The 15,388-nt window shown below is 43.8% G+C and overlaps 1 protein-coding gene across 1 annotated transcript; it reads left to right on the top strand.

The window, feature by feature from the left end:
* The first annotated feature begins 105 nt into the window (after nt 1-105).
* Nucleotides 106-14,326, top strand: plppr3b (phospholipid phosphatase related 3b). The gene is made up of 8 exons (XM_071472791.1): nt 106-710; nt 1,607-1,700; nt 1,880-2,065; nt 2,180-2,306; nt 2,427-2,622; nt 2,883-2,940; nt 8,379-8,552; nt 9,993-14,326. Exons 2-8 carry the CDS (start codon nt 1,617-1,619, stop codon nt 11,397-11,399), a joined length of 2,232 nt encoding a protein of 743 aa, XP_071328892.1. The 5' UTR covers nt 106-710; nt 1,607-1,616; the 3' UTR covers nt 11,400-14,326.
* Nucleotides 14,327-15,388: the final 1,062 nt, after the last annotated feature.

The following is a 15,388-nucleotide window of genomic DNA, read 5'->3' as shown; positions in this document are numbered from 1 at the left end:
ACAGTCACTCAGTCATCAATCAGTCATAAGTCACAGTCAGTCATCAGTCGGTCATTAATGATAAACAATGATAAATAAAAATTTCCATGGGTAGGTAATAAACGGGCCAAAAAAATGACCACAAAAAACCGACAAAGACACAAGATGACAACAACGCCACTGATTTGGAGTTTAACCTGTTCTCAGTGTTCTAGGAGCTTCCTGCAGAGAATCATGTGACCTGATGCTGGTGTTGATGTCCACGTGTGTGTGTACAGTGTGTGTACTTGTCTATAGGTAAATGACCATGGGAGTTTATACATGTGGTTTACACGTGAACAGACTGTATATCATGTTGTAACGTCTGAGTGGATTTTACCTGCAGCTCTTTTTGTTATTCTGAGGTGTTGGTGCTTTTATTATATGATGGGAAGAGGGGGCACTAATCACCTGCCATACACCGACCCACACTCAGACACCGGATTTAAACACCTCTATGTCTCTCTCTCTCTCTCACTCACACGCGCGCGCGCAGAGCGTGCAGCAGAAACGGAAAACGGTCGCGGGACTCAGACCTGCGTTATTTTAGGCAGAACGGTCCCTCAACCGGGACTGAAACCGAGCCGCTGTAACACCCAGGCAGGTGTGTTCGGTGCGACGGTTCTGTTGGGTCCGGTTCTGCAGCTGGAGCAGAAAACGTGACGGGAAACAAAGCGGACCGATGGTCTGAGGTGAGACCCACTGGATTGTAGTTATCCGTGTGTGTGTGTGTGTGTGTGTGTGTGTGATATCTGCAGAGCTGCAGCACCTGACTCGTTTATTACGGCAGATCAACCGGAGCTGCATCAGTGCCGTGCGACAATCAAACACGGGACATTCCCGGTATGTTCCCGGTGTGTCAGGTCCATACTGAGCCGGGCCGCAGTGTGTGTGTGTCGGATGACTGCAGTGAGTCTCCAGGCTTCACGGCTCCAGCAGCAGAGCCGTTTACCTGTCTGTCTACCTGTGTGTGTGTGTGTGTGTGTGTGTGTGTGTGTTAAAACGTTACCGTCACTACATGTATGATCTCTGTGCTGTGATTGGAGGAATCATAACTGACAGAAACACGAGGAGAATCAGGACATGGTGATGTGATGAAGAGGATTTTGGTGTGTGTGTGTGTGTGTTTTGAGGGGGGGGGGCTTTCGTGGGGATCAAAATTCTGGAAGTTTAAATGAGGGTTCGGACCTGGTTTTAGAGTTCAGGTTTAGGTCGGTTACAGGTGCCCACAAATGCAGTAAGACGAGTGAGATGTGTGTGTGACACAGGTCTCAGCTTCTCATGTGGTTGAAGGTTCTCATGTGGTCTTGGACAAACAGGAGGTTGAAGGTTCTCATGTGGTTGAAGGTTCTCATGTGGTCTTGGACGAACAGGAGGTTGAAGGTTCTCATGTGGTTGAAGGTTCTCATGTGGTTGAAGGTTCTCATGTGGTCTTGGACGAACAGGAGGTTGAAGGTTCTCATGTGCTTTTCTGGATCCTCCAGCTGTTTCCCAGCTTTTCATGGACGAAGCGATCTCTGGTAAACTGATCTGATCCTGGATCAGATCCTGGATCTGGACAAGCTGTAAACGTGTTAATGTGTTGCAGGCTGATCAGGATGATGATGACGACCTCAGAGAAGATGAAGAAGAAACCTCCAAAGGACAGTTTGACCCTGCTGCCATGTTTCTACTTTGTGGAGGTGAGAGGACAACAACACACACACTGTAACACACACACACATACAGTCAGGTGGTCAGGTGGTCAGGTGATCAGCTGTAATAAAGTTATGGCTGAGTTAAAGCTTTATCACACCACAGGTTCATGGATCTGGTTCGCGGCTGAAACTGTGTGTGTGTGTGTGTGTGTGTGTGTGTGCAGCTGCCCATTGTGGCCTCATCTATGGTGTCTCTGTACTTCCTGGAACTGACTGACGTGGTGCAGCCGGCTCAGGTGGGGTTCCGCTGCCACGACCGGGAGCTCAGCATGCCGTACGTGGATGGAGGAGACGAGCTGATCCCTCTGCTGATGCTGCTCAGCCTCGCCTTCGCAGGACCTGCTGCCTCGGTAACACGCTGTTGCTTTCAGCCACACAGAGACGACGTCTCAGATCCCAGATCAGAGGTCTGAGGGATCACAGGTCCGCTGCAGGTCCTGAGGTGCGTTTGTTTTGTGTATCAGATCATGCTGGTTGAAGGTCTGATCTACTGCCTGCAGTCCAGACTGAAGCTCCGCAGACCTGAGGGAAGCATCAATGCTGGAGGCTGCAACTTCAACTCCTTCCTGAGGAGGACGGTCCGCTTCGTAGGTATAGGACTGTACAGCAACGCCCGCCACGCCAGCACCAACCCCAGCTAAACCAACTAACCCTGCACCATCTCCAGGTGTTGATGGTTTTGTTTACGTGTCTCTCTCTCTCTCTCTCTAGGTGTGCATGTGTTCGGTTTGTGTGCGACGGCTCTAGTCACTGACATCATCCAGCTGTCGACAGGTTACCATGCTCCGTTCTTCCTCACTGTCTGTAAACCGAACTACACCCAGGCCGGAGTGTCATGTGATAAAAACCCGTACATCACTAAAGACATCTGCTCTGGACACGACCAGCACGCCATCATGGCTGCCAGGTCAGCCCCTGACAAGTCTGTCTCTCTCGGTCTCTGTCTCTCTCTCTCTGTCTCTCTCTGTCTCTGTCTCTGTCTCTCTCGGTCTCTCTGTATCTCTCTCTCTCTCGGTCTCTCTCTGTGTCTCTCTCTCTTTCTCTGTCTCTCTCTCTGTGGCTGTCTCTCTCTCTCTCTCTCTGTGTCTCTCTAACTCTCTCTCTCTCTATCTCTCTGTCTTTCTCTCTCTTTCTGTCTCTCTGACTGTCTTCCTTTTCTTCTGACAGGAAGACGTTTCCCTCCCAACATGCGACTCTTTCTGCCTTTGCTGCAGTTTATGTTTCTGTGAGTATGACTGTTGTTGATATTAATGTGTGACTGTGATTCTCAGGAGGGAATCATCTGTATCCAACCGGTGAATGAACAAGTGAATGATGAGGTGGATGAACAGGTGGATGATCAGGTGGATGATCACATTAGTCTGTACGGTTGATTTCACTTTCTCTGTCTTAAGTTAACTCGTAAGATCCAAAAGCGATCATCAATGAGACAAACATTTATTGAATATCAGATATATTTGTTGGAATAAATCGAGTCTCACTACAAACTATCAAACCACAACTCACAACAGAGCTTTTTTTTTTTTTTTTTTAAACATATTTTTATTGGGATTTTCACATAAGTTTAAACATGAACACACCCCCCCCCCCTTCATCTGGCAGAAATAAGATAGAAAATAAATGAATAAATACAAGAACAAACAGATAAAGAAACAATGTCTAATAAAGTAAAGAAAAATAAATAAATGTAATAATAACAACAATAATAATAATAATAATACAATTAATCACAATCCAAGGTTTTGAGTTTCCAAAAAGTCCATAAAAGGTCTCCACAAATGAGTAAAGTCTTTTTCCTTCTTTTTTACAATGTATGTTATTCTCTCCAAAGCTAGACAGTTCATCAATTCCGTTGTCCACATTCCAATAGAGGGTGTGTCCATACTTCTCCACGATAATGCAATCACCCTTCTGGCTTGTAAGAGTCCAAAGTCAATAAGCAGTGACTGCTGTTGAGACACAACAAAGTTCTCAGGGTGTATTCCCAGTAAACATGTTTTGGCTCGCAAAGGAACTTCCAACTACGAGACCCAAACAATACAATACACTTTTCCGGAATTGGTGAATCTTTGGACACTCCCATAAACAATGAATTAACGTGCCTTTTGCTTCTCTACATTTCACACAAATATCCGGTACATTAGGGTATATGTGATTCAACCTGCAAGGTGTAAGATAGGTGCGCATCAACCATTTATATTGTAGCAGCTTAAATTTGGTGTTAACAGACTGTGTCTGAGCCTTAAAACAAGCCCTTTCCCAGTCAGCTTCCTGAATATCCTCCTTTATGTCAATTATCCATGCCTCCATCTTCTTGTGAGATGATTCTTTTGAATGTATTAACATTAATTCATAGAATAGTGAAAACTGTCCTCTGCCATCCATATGAGATAGAGTCAATTCCTCAATTTTAGATAGTGGAGGTACAGACAGCAACTGTCTATGCATGGATAAAATAAAATGTTTCAGCTGGATGTATTTAAAGAAGTGTTTTCTTGGAATATCATATTTCTCACATAGTTGATTATATGACATCAAGTTGCCTTCTACATATAAATCTGACATTTTTTCAACACCTTTGTTAAACCACATCCTAAATCCACCATCTGCTCTCCCCGGTATAAAATAATTATTGCCCCATATAGGTGTAAACTGTGATAATGCTGGTGTGTCTCCGACATGTTTGTGTGCAGAGTACCACACTGAAATGGTATTTCGAAGAAAGGGATTTTTTGTTTGTTTAACCAGCTTTCTGACGTTTGATGAATATAAATAAAGTTTGAGAGGAAGCCTTAGTGTTGATGTCTCCTCAATAGTCACCCAAGCAGGAAAGGAATCCACTAAGAAGTAAAACATCGCTGTCCTAAGCTGGGCGGCCCAATAATACAGTTTTAGATTGGGGAGCCGAAGCCCCCTTCTCTCATATGGTAAGTATAACAGCCTTAGTTGTAGTCTGGCCTTTTTATCATTCCAGATAAATTGATTCAACATATTATTAATGTTATGATTACTAATTGGGGGAAACTATCTTTTAAGCTTGTTAAAAAAAGAATTATCATCCGAGTATAAAGCTATGTGATGTTCATGTCCTCCAATATTTATACCCGCGATGCCTTCACAAGCTCTTATGGCCATAGCCAAGGGCTCAATAGCTAACACAAATAGCAAAGGCTAACCCTAACCCTTGTCTCGTTGATCGGTGGAGAGTAAATGGCTTAGAGACATTATTATTGGTCAATATTTCAGCAGTTGGGTTTGTATACAAAAGCTTTATCCATCTCAGAAAATTGGCCTTACAAAGTATTTTAATGTCACACCCCATCAAACTAATAGGCCTGAAAGAGGAGCATTCATTTGGTGGTTTATTTGGTTTCAAAATTAAAGTTATTATCGCAAGTCTCAAAGATGGAGGGAGTATTCCTTTTGTATAAGATTCCTTATACATGTCCAATAATGGGGCCAGAAGTTTCTCCCCGAATTTTTTGTAAAATTCAATTGGAAAGCCATCCGGCCCTGGTGCTTTTCCACTTTGCATACTTTGAATGGCCTCTGCTAATTCCTTTGTTGTTAGACCACAATCCAATTTGTGTTGTTCATTTTCTGACAAAGTTTGGAATCTCAATTGATCCAAAACACAGTTTTGACTGCCAAAATCATCTAAACGCTCTGATGTATACAAGGCCTCATAAAAATCCCTAAAAGCGTTATTGATCTCCATTGGTTCTGAAGTTATATCACCTGCAGTTGTCTTGATGCTATTGATTGCCCTGTCTAACTGCTGTTTCTTAAGTCGCCAAGCCAACAGTTTACCACATTTTTCTCCTTGATCATAGTAAGACTGCTTTAGCCAAATTAAATTTTTTGCAACTTTTTCCATAGACAGTTTGTTTTATTTGGCTCTCATAATTTGTAAGTCCTTTGCTTTTTGCTGATTGTAATTGTTATATAGTTCCTGTTCTAACAATCTAATTTGGTTTTCAATTGTGTCCATTTCTATACGCTGTTGTTTGGCTTTGGATTTTGTAAAACTAATAATTTCCCCTCTGATATACGCTTTGAATGCCTCCCATCTAACACAGGCGTCAGTCTGATCAAGATTGATTTCAAAGTAACTGTTAATGTGTACTTCAATACATTTTATAAATTCTGCATTCAGCAGTAGCTCAGTGGGAAATTTCCATCTCTTCGGGTTATGAATAAATGCGTCTATATATAGGTGTAATGATACAGCTGCATGATCACTAATGACAATACTATCATACCAGCATTCTTTAGTTTTTGAAAGAAGACCAGATGAGACCAAAAAATAATCAATTCGTGAGTGAGTGCCATGCGAACTCGAACAACAGATAAAGAATATTCTTTATCTGGGTGCAATTCCCTCCATATTTCAACCAAATTCAAATCTTTACAGGACTGCAACAATATTTTCCTTGTTTGTATATGAGTAGAGTCAAGGCAAGTAGAGCGATCCTTTGTGGGCACTAAAGTGCAATTAAAATCACCACCGATAATGTACATACCTTGCAAGGTAGACAGAGTGAGGAAGAGATTCTGAAAAAAATTGGGATTGTCATCATTTGGACCATAGATGCAAACCAGATTCAGTGCACACGTGGATATGTTACCCTGAATAATAATATACCTGCCATATTGATCACAAATAACATTAGTGGTTTGGAACGGTAAAGATTTATGTATAAGTATGAGCACACCTCTAGCATAATTACTGTATGGAGCACACAAAACCTGACCTGGCCATCTTTTTTGCAATCTATCAATTTCTGCTGCCCTTAAATGTATCTCCTGCAGGAAGACTATCTGAGACTGAAGTTGTCTGAGTCTGTTTAATACTTGCTTTAGTTTGGCTATTTCTCTCAGCCCCTAACATTCCAACTGCTGATCTTTATTTTAGACATAGTGGTGTTTTAATCAGTAAACGAGAAAGTAGGAGCCTTGATGACGTAAAAACAAAACAAAACAAAACAAAAAAACACACATTCTGCCAGAATCCCCCCACCTCACACACTTCCCCAACTGAAGTGTTTTAAAACCTGAACATTGAGTGTTGTTCCCGTTATTCCCCATCTTTCGCTAAATAAATGAGGAGCACTGATCCACATTTACATGAGGAGCAGTTAGTTAGTGTACGTGGGTCTTTGGGCCTGTCGCCAACCGCGCACCGCACTTACAACAGTCATTTCAGAAGCGTATCAGAACGGCTCTGTGTTGTTCGCCTTTGCCGGCGCCAAGGTGCGATGCTCCCGCTCCAACACCGGGGCCTGGTCCGCACTGAGCCCCAGCCACTTCGGTAACATTTCCCAGATAAAATCCAGCAATGGTTGTGTACCCTCGGCGCCTTCTCTGAGACCAAACATACGCAGGTTCTTCCTCCTGCTTCGGTTCTCCAAATCATCAGTCTTCATCTCCACATAATTCAGCCGTTTTACAGTTGAATCCAGTTCCGCCCGCACACTTTCAAGTTCCTCCTCCGCCGCCATTACTCGGTTCTCCGCTCCCTCGATGCGTTTTGTGTGTTCCGACACGTCCTGTTTAACTTCAGCCACTTTGCCCTCAAGTGCTGTTATAGCACTGGTCACCTCTCCGAGGCGGTTATTAATCCGTCCAGTGTTAGTCCAAACTCCGAGCGGAGCGGCTTTAGCTCTCTTAGCGCCTCTGCTATGTCGGCCATGTTGTTAGCGCCTCTGCTATGTCGGCCATGTTGTTAGCGCCTCTGCTATGTCGGCCATGTTGTTAGCGCCTCTGCTATGTCGGCCATGTTGTTAGCGCCTCTGCTATGTCGACCATGTTGTTAGCGCCTCTGCTATGTCGACCATGTTGTTAGCGCCTCTGCTATGTCGGCCATGTTGTTAGCGCCTGCTATGTCAGCCATGTTGTTAGCGCCTGCTATGTCGACCATGTTGTTAGCGCCTCTGCTATGTCGGCCATGTTGTTAGCGCCTCTGCTATGTCGGCCATGTTGTTAGCGCCGGCTTGCTCGGGTGACGGGGCCGCTTTCTTGTTTTGAGCGGTGGATTTTCGAGCTCTGGTAAAAATGTCGCAGTCCTTAGTCGCGTGAGATGTCGACATAATTGACCCTAAGTTGAAATTTTGAATTTCAAGCCACTATCCGGGGAATAAAAAGATTTTTGTGCACGATTGACCAGAGCCCCTCTTCTAAGCTGCCATCTTCGTCGGGTCACGTGACCACCCCCCCGGACCCACAACAGAGCTTTTACTGTGAAAATCCTTCTAATGGTTTGTGTAAAATAACCTAAAACCATCTGTTATTTCAAAATAGACAAATTATACATGAGATCAGAGAGTTTCTTCATGACCTGGTTCTGAGATAAGATGTAATCATTCAGAAGAACATTACAATAATCACAAGGAAAAACTCAAAACTTCATGTGTTCAGATACAGTGTTTTTCTGTTGGTGGATGCAGCATCCTCCTGTGTGATTGAAATGCTGCTGCAGACATTAGATGAAGTTCACGACCTCTGAGGGGAACATTTATTAAAGATGTTTGTTAATGATGATGATTTAATAATGCATCATTAGTGAAGCCTTTGTCATATAAAAAGTTAAAGGTGTTTGCCAGTGTAATGTGAACACATCCACATGGATGAGCCATGAGCTGAGTGTCTTCTGTTTACTTTCAGATGTATTTTAACTCGACCATTTCAGACAGCACCAAGCTGCTGAAACCTGTGCTGGTGTTTGCGTTTGCCATTGCGGCGGCGTTGACCGGTCTGACTCAAATCACTCAGCATCGCAGCCATCCCATCGACGTCTATGTGGGCTTTCTCATTGGAGCCTTCATCGCTGCCTATCTGGTGAGATTTGATGCTGAGAGTTTTCATAACACACTCATCTGATGTTACAATTACACACAAGTCATGTCTTCACGAATGAGGTGAAAAAGTTTCAGTGGAAAGTGTGATTCAGAGATTCTGCTGCTGTTGTCGTGGACATCTCTCTGTGTTTCTGTTGTCATGACGACTGTGAATCAGGAGAGTGATGGAGTCCCTGAGCAGCAGGAGTCAGATCTTTATTTAACCAACATGTTTGAAGCATATGTTCACTGCAGTGAGAGCGAATGTTTGTCAGGTGAAACACAAACACCTGAAATGAAGTAGACAACACAATGTCCCATCAACAGTCACAGAAAAAGTTTCATTAACAGCTGCTGGAACATGTGAAACACTGAAACTGACTGAAGATAAACCCTGTTTGATGGCGCATCAGTGACTGGACAACGTCTCTACAGCTCATATGATGGTCAGCTGATCATGGAGGTCATGTGTTTTCGTTTACCACCGTGGAGGCTCTGAGGCGGCCACAGCTAAACTTTAAACTTGTGTTTTTCAGACTAGGATATCAGGTAGGTTTTATTGTGAGGCGCCCTCTAGTGGCCATAGTAATTATGTCAGGAGCAATGGAGGAAGTCAGGGGATGTAGTATGAAGAGTGACACCTTCCTCTCTGCTCTGCTTCATTCTAAACTGTGAAAAAGAGGTCGTAGGTCATATGTCCAGGTCTCACCGCCTCCTCATCTCCTTCCTCAGTGTTACTGAACTTTTGTTTCTGTAAAACATTTAAATTACATTAAAATCTGTTACATTAATTCACAAACCATCAGTGTTGCACAATGTTTAGTATCATGACAATACATAGTTTCTCTCTGCTCCAAGTCCCTGTCAGTGATTCTGAGTACATCCGTGACTGGATCAATAAATTATTAGTGATTGAAAGGAAAACCAGACCAGTGTTTTACTGAGTGACATTCATTCTCCTCTCAGAGCAGAAGAAGTCACATCCGCAATATACACATGCTTTATGTCACTTATGCTGTAACATGTAAACAGATTTTAACTCACTGCTTAAAACAGATCATTTTTACTGAGTCTGTCTTTATTCTTATAATAAGTGAACACATCAACATTTCAACTAAATCGACAGAAATAAATAAGACAGTCGAAATCAGAAGAAGAATCATTGGTTCAGAATCAAACAGCTGATTGTTGAAATGATGTCACTGTTGTTGTGGACTAGAAAAAGATTTTTATGATCCAGATAAGGAAACATAAAAAAATTGTAAAGAGGACAGTTGTGTGTAAACAGTGAAGTGTAACTACAGCTGGTTTGAGGACCTGAGACCTGGACCAGGTTCAGTACCTGATGGTTTACAGTGAGACTTTTATTTACTTACTAACTTTATTTACTTTATTCCTCCTCCTTCAAACACTCTGATATGTTTTTATTTTCCTCTTTAAGGCATTTCATGCTGTAGCCAACTTCAAGTCCTCTGATGACATCACTCTGGCCCCGCCTCCCCCACCTCCAAAAGAAGACCCTCTTCGAGCACTGACGGAGCGAGGACACGAGTCCGTCTACAACAAGGGCCCAGCCTCTGCCTCAGAGAGTAATGATGAGATAGCGGCAGCTCCAGCCCCAATGGACAGGCTGGAGGGCCTTGGCCCCTTGCAGAGGGAGAAGACCTCAATGGGGAGCTTGAAGAGAGCCAGTGTTGACGTGGAACTGCTAGCTCCTCGCAGTCCCATGGGGAAAGAGACCATGCTGACCTTCAGTAATACGCTGCCAAGGGCTAGCATGAATGTTAATGGGGTGTTGGGGGCCAATGAGGGACTGGTGGATGCAGTTCAGTCTGTTCAACCTGTCCAGCCCGTCCAGCCAGTGCAGCGCCGTCTTAAGGCTGTACAGGTTCCCATGGACCCAATGCGGTCGCAGCAGCTGGTGTCAGAGTGGAAGCAGAAGTCAATGGAGATGAGAGGCCTGAGTGTCCGGGACGAGGCGGAGCGCGAAGCCAGTGATGATGGCTCTGAGGTGGGTTCTGTAGGGACCGATGATGGTGGGTCTCAGGTCCCTGTCTACCAACCTGCAGTGCAGTCTGGCAGGGCAGCCTCTAGTCACAACCCCACTCCACCTCCAGGGGGTGCCAAAGCTGTGGCAACTCCTAGACCACCACAGATTCCCGAAGCAGGACCCCCACCAGTGTCCCCAAAGAGTGCCCTGACCCGGGCCAAGTGGCTTGCCATCCGAGAGAAGACAAGTGGGGAGGGGTCGGCCCGCAGTGCCACCAACCAGCCACGACTCATGCAGGTCATTGCCATGTCAAAGCAGCAGGGCCTCCTCCCCTCATCCTCCTCTGGGGAGAAGTCCTCTGAGACCACCTCAACTTGCTCTGGCACCTCCTCCACAGCTGATTCGCCACATTACCGCCCCCCCTCTGAGCAGCAGCGGGAGGGCCCAGGTATCATCACGGTGGACGCCCACGCCCCCCACCATCCTGTTGTCCAAGCCCTGGCCCCTCCTCAGGCCCCATCCCTTGCAGGTAACAGTAACCCATGGGAGTGGGCGGGCGTGTCCAATGGGAGCGACCCACAAGACACCTATGACCTCAACAGCCTGAACCGAGGAGACTCAGCTGCCCGTGGCAGCAGCTTCCGGCCACACAGATCCGCATCGCCATGCGCCACCATTGACCCCGACCCAGCCCCGCCCCCACCTCACCCCCAGGTGGAGATATCAGTGGACTCTAAGCGCAGGGAGATGGCCATGAGGCGCAAGACAGCTCTAGTTCTGTTGGATCGAGAGATTCGTAACCAGACTGAACAGGAGAACTACTACAAGAGTTTGCAGGGACGAAGGTTCAAGGATTAGTCTCTTAGCTTTTCAAAACAAAAGCCTTATCTTAAAACTGGTCACTAACAGCACAGTACCCGGACAGCAGTGTGGACCATGTTGCTATGCATTTCTTTGGCTAAATGTGATGGAAGGAAGGAGCTGCAAGAAATTAAAGTTTCCATCCAGGAGAGTCAGGCTTTATGTGCAGAGGCTCAACACTCTGGGCGGTCTTCCCCTATTTAAGATGTTTTATCTGCAGAAACAGGATCTTAACAGAGCCCAGTACTCTTGCAATATCAGACCTGTTTGTCCAATGGTGCCCACCAGGGAATGGTACAGTTAAATGTATAATAATAATGATACATTCAGTTTTTAACATTGATCACATCATGCAACACAGAAAACAAGAAACAAATGGCTTAACGAAAGTCTGTTCAAGGTCTTATTGGTCTGTCCCATTAGGGTTCTGTCCAGTAATCCAGACAAGATGTAACAAATGATGAAGTTAGGAAGCAATGGAGTCTGGAGATGTTTGGCAGGTGGAATTTTTTCGATTCAATTTTATTTGATGATGCAGTGATGACTTGCAGGTCGTGGAGCAGTGACCATTGGTTGTGGTAGGATTCAATAATGTAAAAGGACAAAGAAGAAACTGTGTTGTTTTTGTTGCTTATAATTTGTCAGAGCATTGAGGCAATTTCATCGCTGGTCATCATCAGGCCGGAATCTGCGTCTTCAGGTTCTGGGATTAGCTTTAGGTTAGGCCTCTGGAACAGTTAGGTTTGCAGACTTACACTGACTGCTAACTGGACATGATGCAGACAAGTGAGCATCAGATTGTCTCACTGTTCCCCAGTGAAAACCCAGCTAGTCAAGGCAGACCCCCCCCACCCTGAGCCTGGTTCTGTTGGAGGTTTCTTCCCGTTAAAGGGAGTTTTTCCTCCCCCCTGTCACCAAGTGCTGCTCTTTGTGAGATATATATACATTATCTAAAGGCACTTTACAGGGTCAGGCCGTGACCTTACTTTGTTATAGAGAAAAGCCCAACAGTTCCCACAAAGAGCAGCACTTTGCAACAGGGGGGAGGAAAAACTCCCTTTAACCAACAGAACCGGGCTCAGGGTGGGGGGGTCTGCCTCGACGTGGGGGGAGGAGAGAGGAAAAGAGAGAGAGAGAGAGACCAGGAACAGCTGTATAATATAATATAATGACACGTAATGGATGGAATCGTTTGGGAAAAAGGCAACTGTAGATTATCATCATTAAAATCTGAACTATAGCTCAGAATGAAACCTTTGTCTGACTTCCAGTTCTACTGAAAGGTCATCAAATAACATCTGATCTGGTGTTTAGCAGATCTGGTGGTTCCAGCTGTTACTGGTCTTCACCCTCCATATGATTCAGTGACCTCCAATCTCCATTAATCTGACAATGTGTGAACTGAACAGTGAACAGAGTTGTGCACACCTGCACTGTATATGTTGTACAGCAATGTGTAAAGTTATCTTTGTTCATCAGCTGACAGACTGCAGACAACACTGCAGCACTGACAGTCTGATCCATCAGAGAATTTATCTGATGGATGGATCACCTCCATCTTCAGTGAGAGACAACTGTCCACAGTGTTGAGCCTCCGAGCAGGAAGCTGGGCAGTTTCCATGGCAACTCATTCTGTGAATAATCTGAAGTCAAAGAGCACAGAGACAATTTCAAAGATTCATTCTGGAAGCACAAACATGCAACAAACCTGAAACCTGCAGTGAAGCTCCTGTTGTTTCCTCTGCGTTCACACTAACCACGATGACTGCACCAGCTGTGATCAGCCGTCATGGACGGTGTGAACACCGTGGACACTGAGACGTGTGGCTGCGCGATTGTATATTACCTGGACGAGTGTGTTGTTGCCTTTCTGTTGTTATGGCTCGGTGGCTATAGTGATTTTCAGCATGTTGGCTTGTTTGTGTGCTGTTCTCTGATTGGATGAGCCTGTGTTTTTGTGTGTGAATGTGTGTATTTATTAAGAATGGACCAATATGAGATTAAATATTTATATAGATATTGATCTTCAGAATTTAAAGATATAGTCTGTGATTCGTGTCAGTGCCCAAACACAAAAGTTTGAGTTCATATCTCATTTCTGCAAGTGAGAATCTCATGGGTACAGGTTATTAACAGTTTATTAACAGGTTATTAATTGTATTAAGTGGATATTAATGGCTTTGTAACATTATTGGCTGTTATTAACAGGTTATTAACAGGTTATTAACTGTTTAGTAACAGTATGAACATAATTAACTTGTTATTAACTGTTATTAATAGGTTATTAACTGGTGAATACAGCTGAGTATCTTGTGTGTACAAGTTGTAGCTCACAAAATTGATAAACTGTCTTTAAATTTCTAAGTTCGTAACAAAGAAAACAAATTTGAGGAAAATATATTTTCTGAGAATTGGCTCATTCATCTTGAAGTATTAATACTCCACTTGTTTTAAAAGTTTAAAAATTAAGTTGTGATATATATATAATTTTAGGAATGAAAAATCCTAATGTTACCAGATGACAACACACTTATTATTCTGTTGTAGTAAACTAATAACTGTGATGAACTGTCCTCAGTGTTTCAGAGCCCTGCTGTCTGAATCACAGAGTGTATCTGTAAATATGAGATCCTGATGAGCTGGTTCTGAGTTGTCCCTGTTGTTAACATGTCTGTGTGTTGTTGCATGTGTCGACAGTTTGATTTGAGATCAGATGTTTTTTTTTATTCTGAGAACTGAACTGAAAAGAGTCAATGTTTCCATTGAATGTAAAAACATGAAGCTTAATTTCTCTGGATTCTATAAATGTAAAAAAAAAAATGCTGCTATAAAGACGAAAATCAGTTGAAACTGAAGGATGGATACTGCATGCTCTGTGGTTATCAGATCAAAGTTCACCATTAAAACTTCCTCTTGATCACTCAGTGTTTACAGTAGTTATTTTATTTTGTTTTTTCCTGTTTGATTCAGTTTTATCCTTATTTACTTTATTTTATCCTTATTTATTTTGACATCCTGAGAAAAACAGTTAATATTCATCATCAGTTGTTATCATGGGCTTAAAGTCAGAACCTTGTGTTTACAAATGGTTCTCTCATTGATGTTCAGGTACAGGTTCTTTCAAACAAATCAGTTGGTCTCTCCTTTATAGTCTCATGTGAACAAGATAAAAACACTTGTTCTTTCTTCAGAGTTTCTGTAGGAAAACATTTAAGTTGAAGGAGTTCATTTCCTCTCTGGTCCTTCAGTTGAAGAGCCTCAGACTCATTTCTCTCCTTATTGTTTCTCTATCTTTTCAGCTTTCTGGAGGTTTTGGTCCCACAGGGCGTCTGGTTAAACCAACCAATTACAGTTGTTCTGACTCTCATACCTTAATGGTCCAGTTGGATGCATCAGCATCTCGATTTTTTCTGTAATTTCTCAGTTTCCCAGTTTCCGCTGATGTGAAGTTCAGCTCCTCAGAGGGGATCAAAGTTTTATTTTTTACCCAGCATTCCCTGAGAACGATCTTTGGTCTCCTCCAGCCTCTGAAACACTTCAGCATGACTCGACCAGGCTTTGGATCTGGAAGGAGGACAAGGAGCTCCACAGCTCCATGTACTGCACCTCCAGGCTCATTATTCAGTTTCCATGGCAACGGTGTTGACAGATGATGTCAAGATAAGAGCTCCAACACACACACACACACGTGTGAATCGAGCTACTAAACTGGGGGGCTGCCCAGATTTGTTAGTGACAGAAGTTATTCAGAGGAAACGGAGGGAAGTAAAACAGGAAGCTCCTCAGCTGGGACCAGAGACATAGGTAACTGGTCCAGCACTGGTCCACTGGTCCTGGTCACCAGGACAGAATTTTAACACTACAGACCGATATGCTTTGTACTTGTACTTGTGAGGTCCTTGATGGATATAATACAATCTCCAGACAAACTTTAACTGCCACAAATACATTTGTCATCCCAACCCTGAACTAACCTTGAACCTGGT

This window comes from Trachinotus anak, unplaced genomic scaffold (assembly GCF_046630095.1).
Source record: "Trachinotus anak isolate AG129_WGS33_773 ecotype Australia unplaced genomic scaffold, CSIRO_AGI_Tana_v1 ptg000040l, whole genome shotgun sequence".
In the NCBI taxonomy this organism is placed as follows: Eukaryota; Metazoa; Chordata; class Actinopteri; order Carangiformes; family Carangidae; genus Trachinotus; species Trachinotus anak.
The sequence above is the reverse complement of the archived record's forward strand: the minus strand, read 5'-3'. Positions and strand labels throughout refer to the sequence as shown.

What these genes read in the sequence shown, in the direction of transcription:
- plppr3b (XM_071472791.1), top strand. Translation starts at nt 1,617, where the DNA reads ATGATGATGACGACCTCAGAGAAGATGAAGAAGAAACCTCCAAAGGAC. An exon ending in CATGTTTCTACTTTGTGGAG is followed by an intron (nt 1,701 to 1,879) that starts GTGAGAGGACAA and finishes GTGTGTGTGCAG; the next exon opens with CTGCCCATTGTGGCCTCATC. An exon ending in TTGCTGCAGTTTATGTTTCT is followed by an intron (nt 2,941 to 8,378) that starts GTGAGTATGACT and finishes GTTTACTTTCAG; the next exon opens with ATGTATTTTAACTCGACCAT.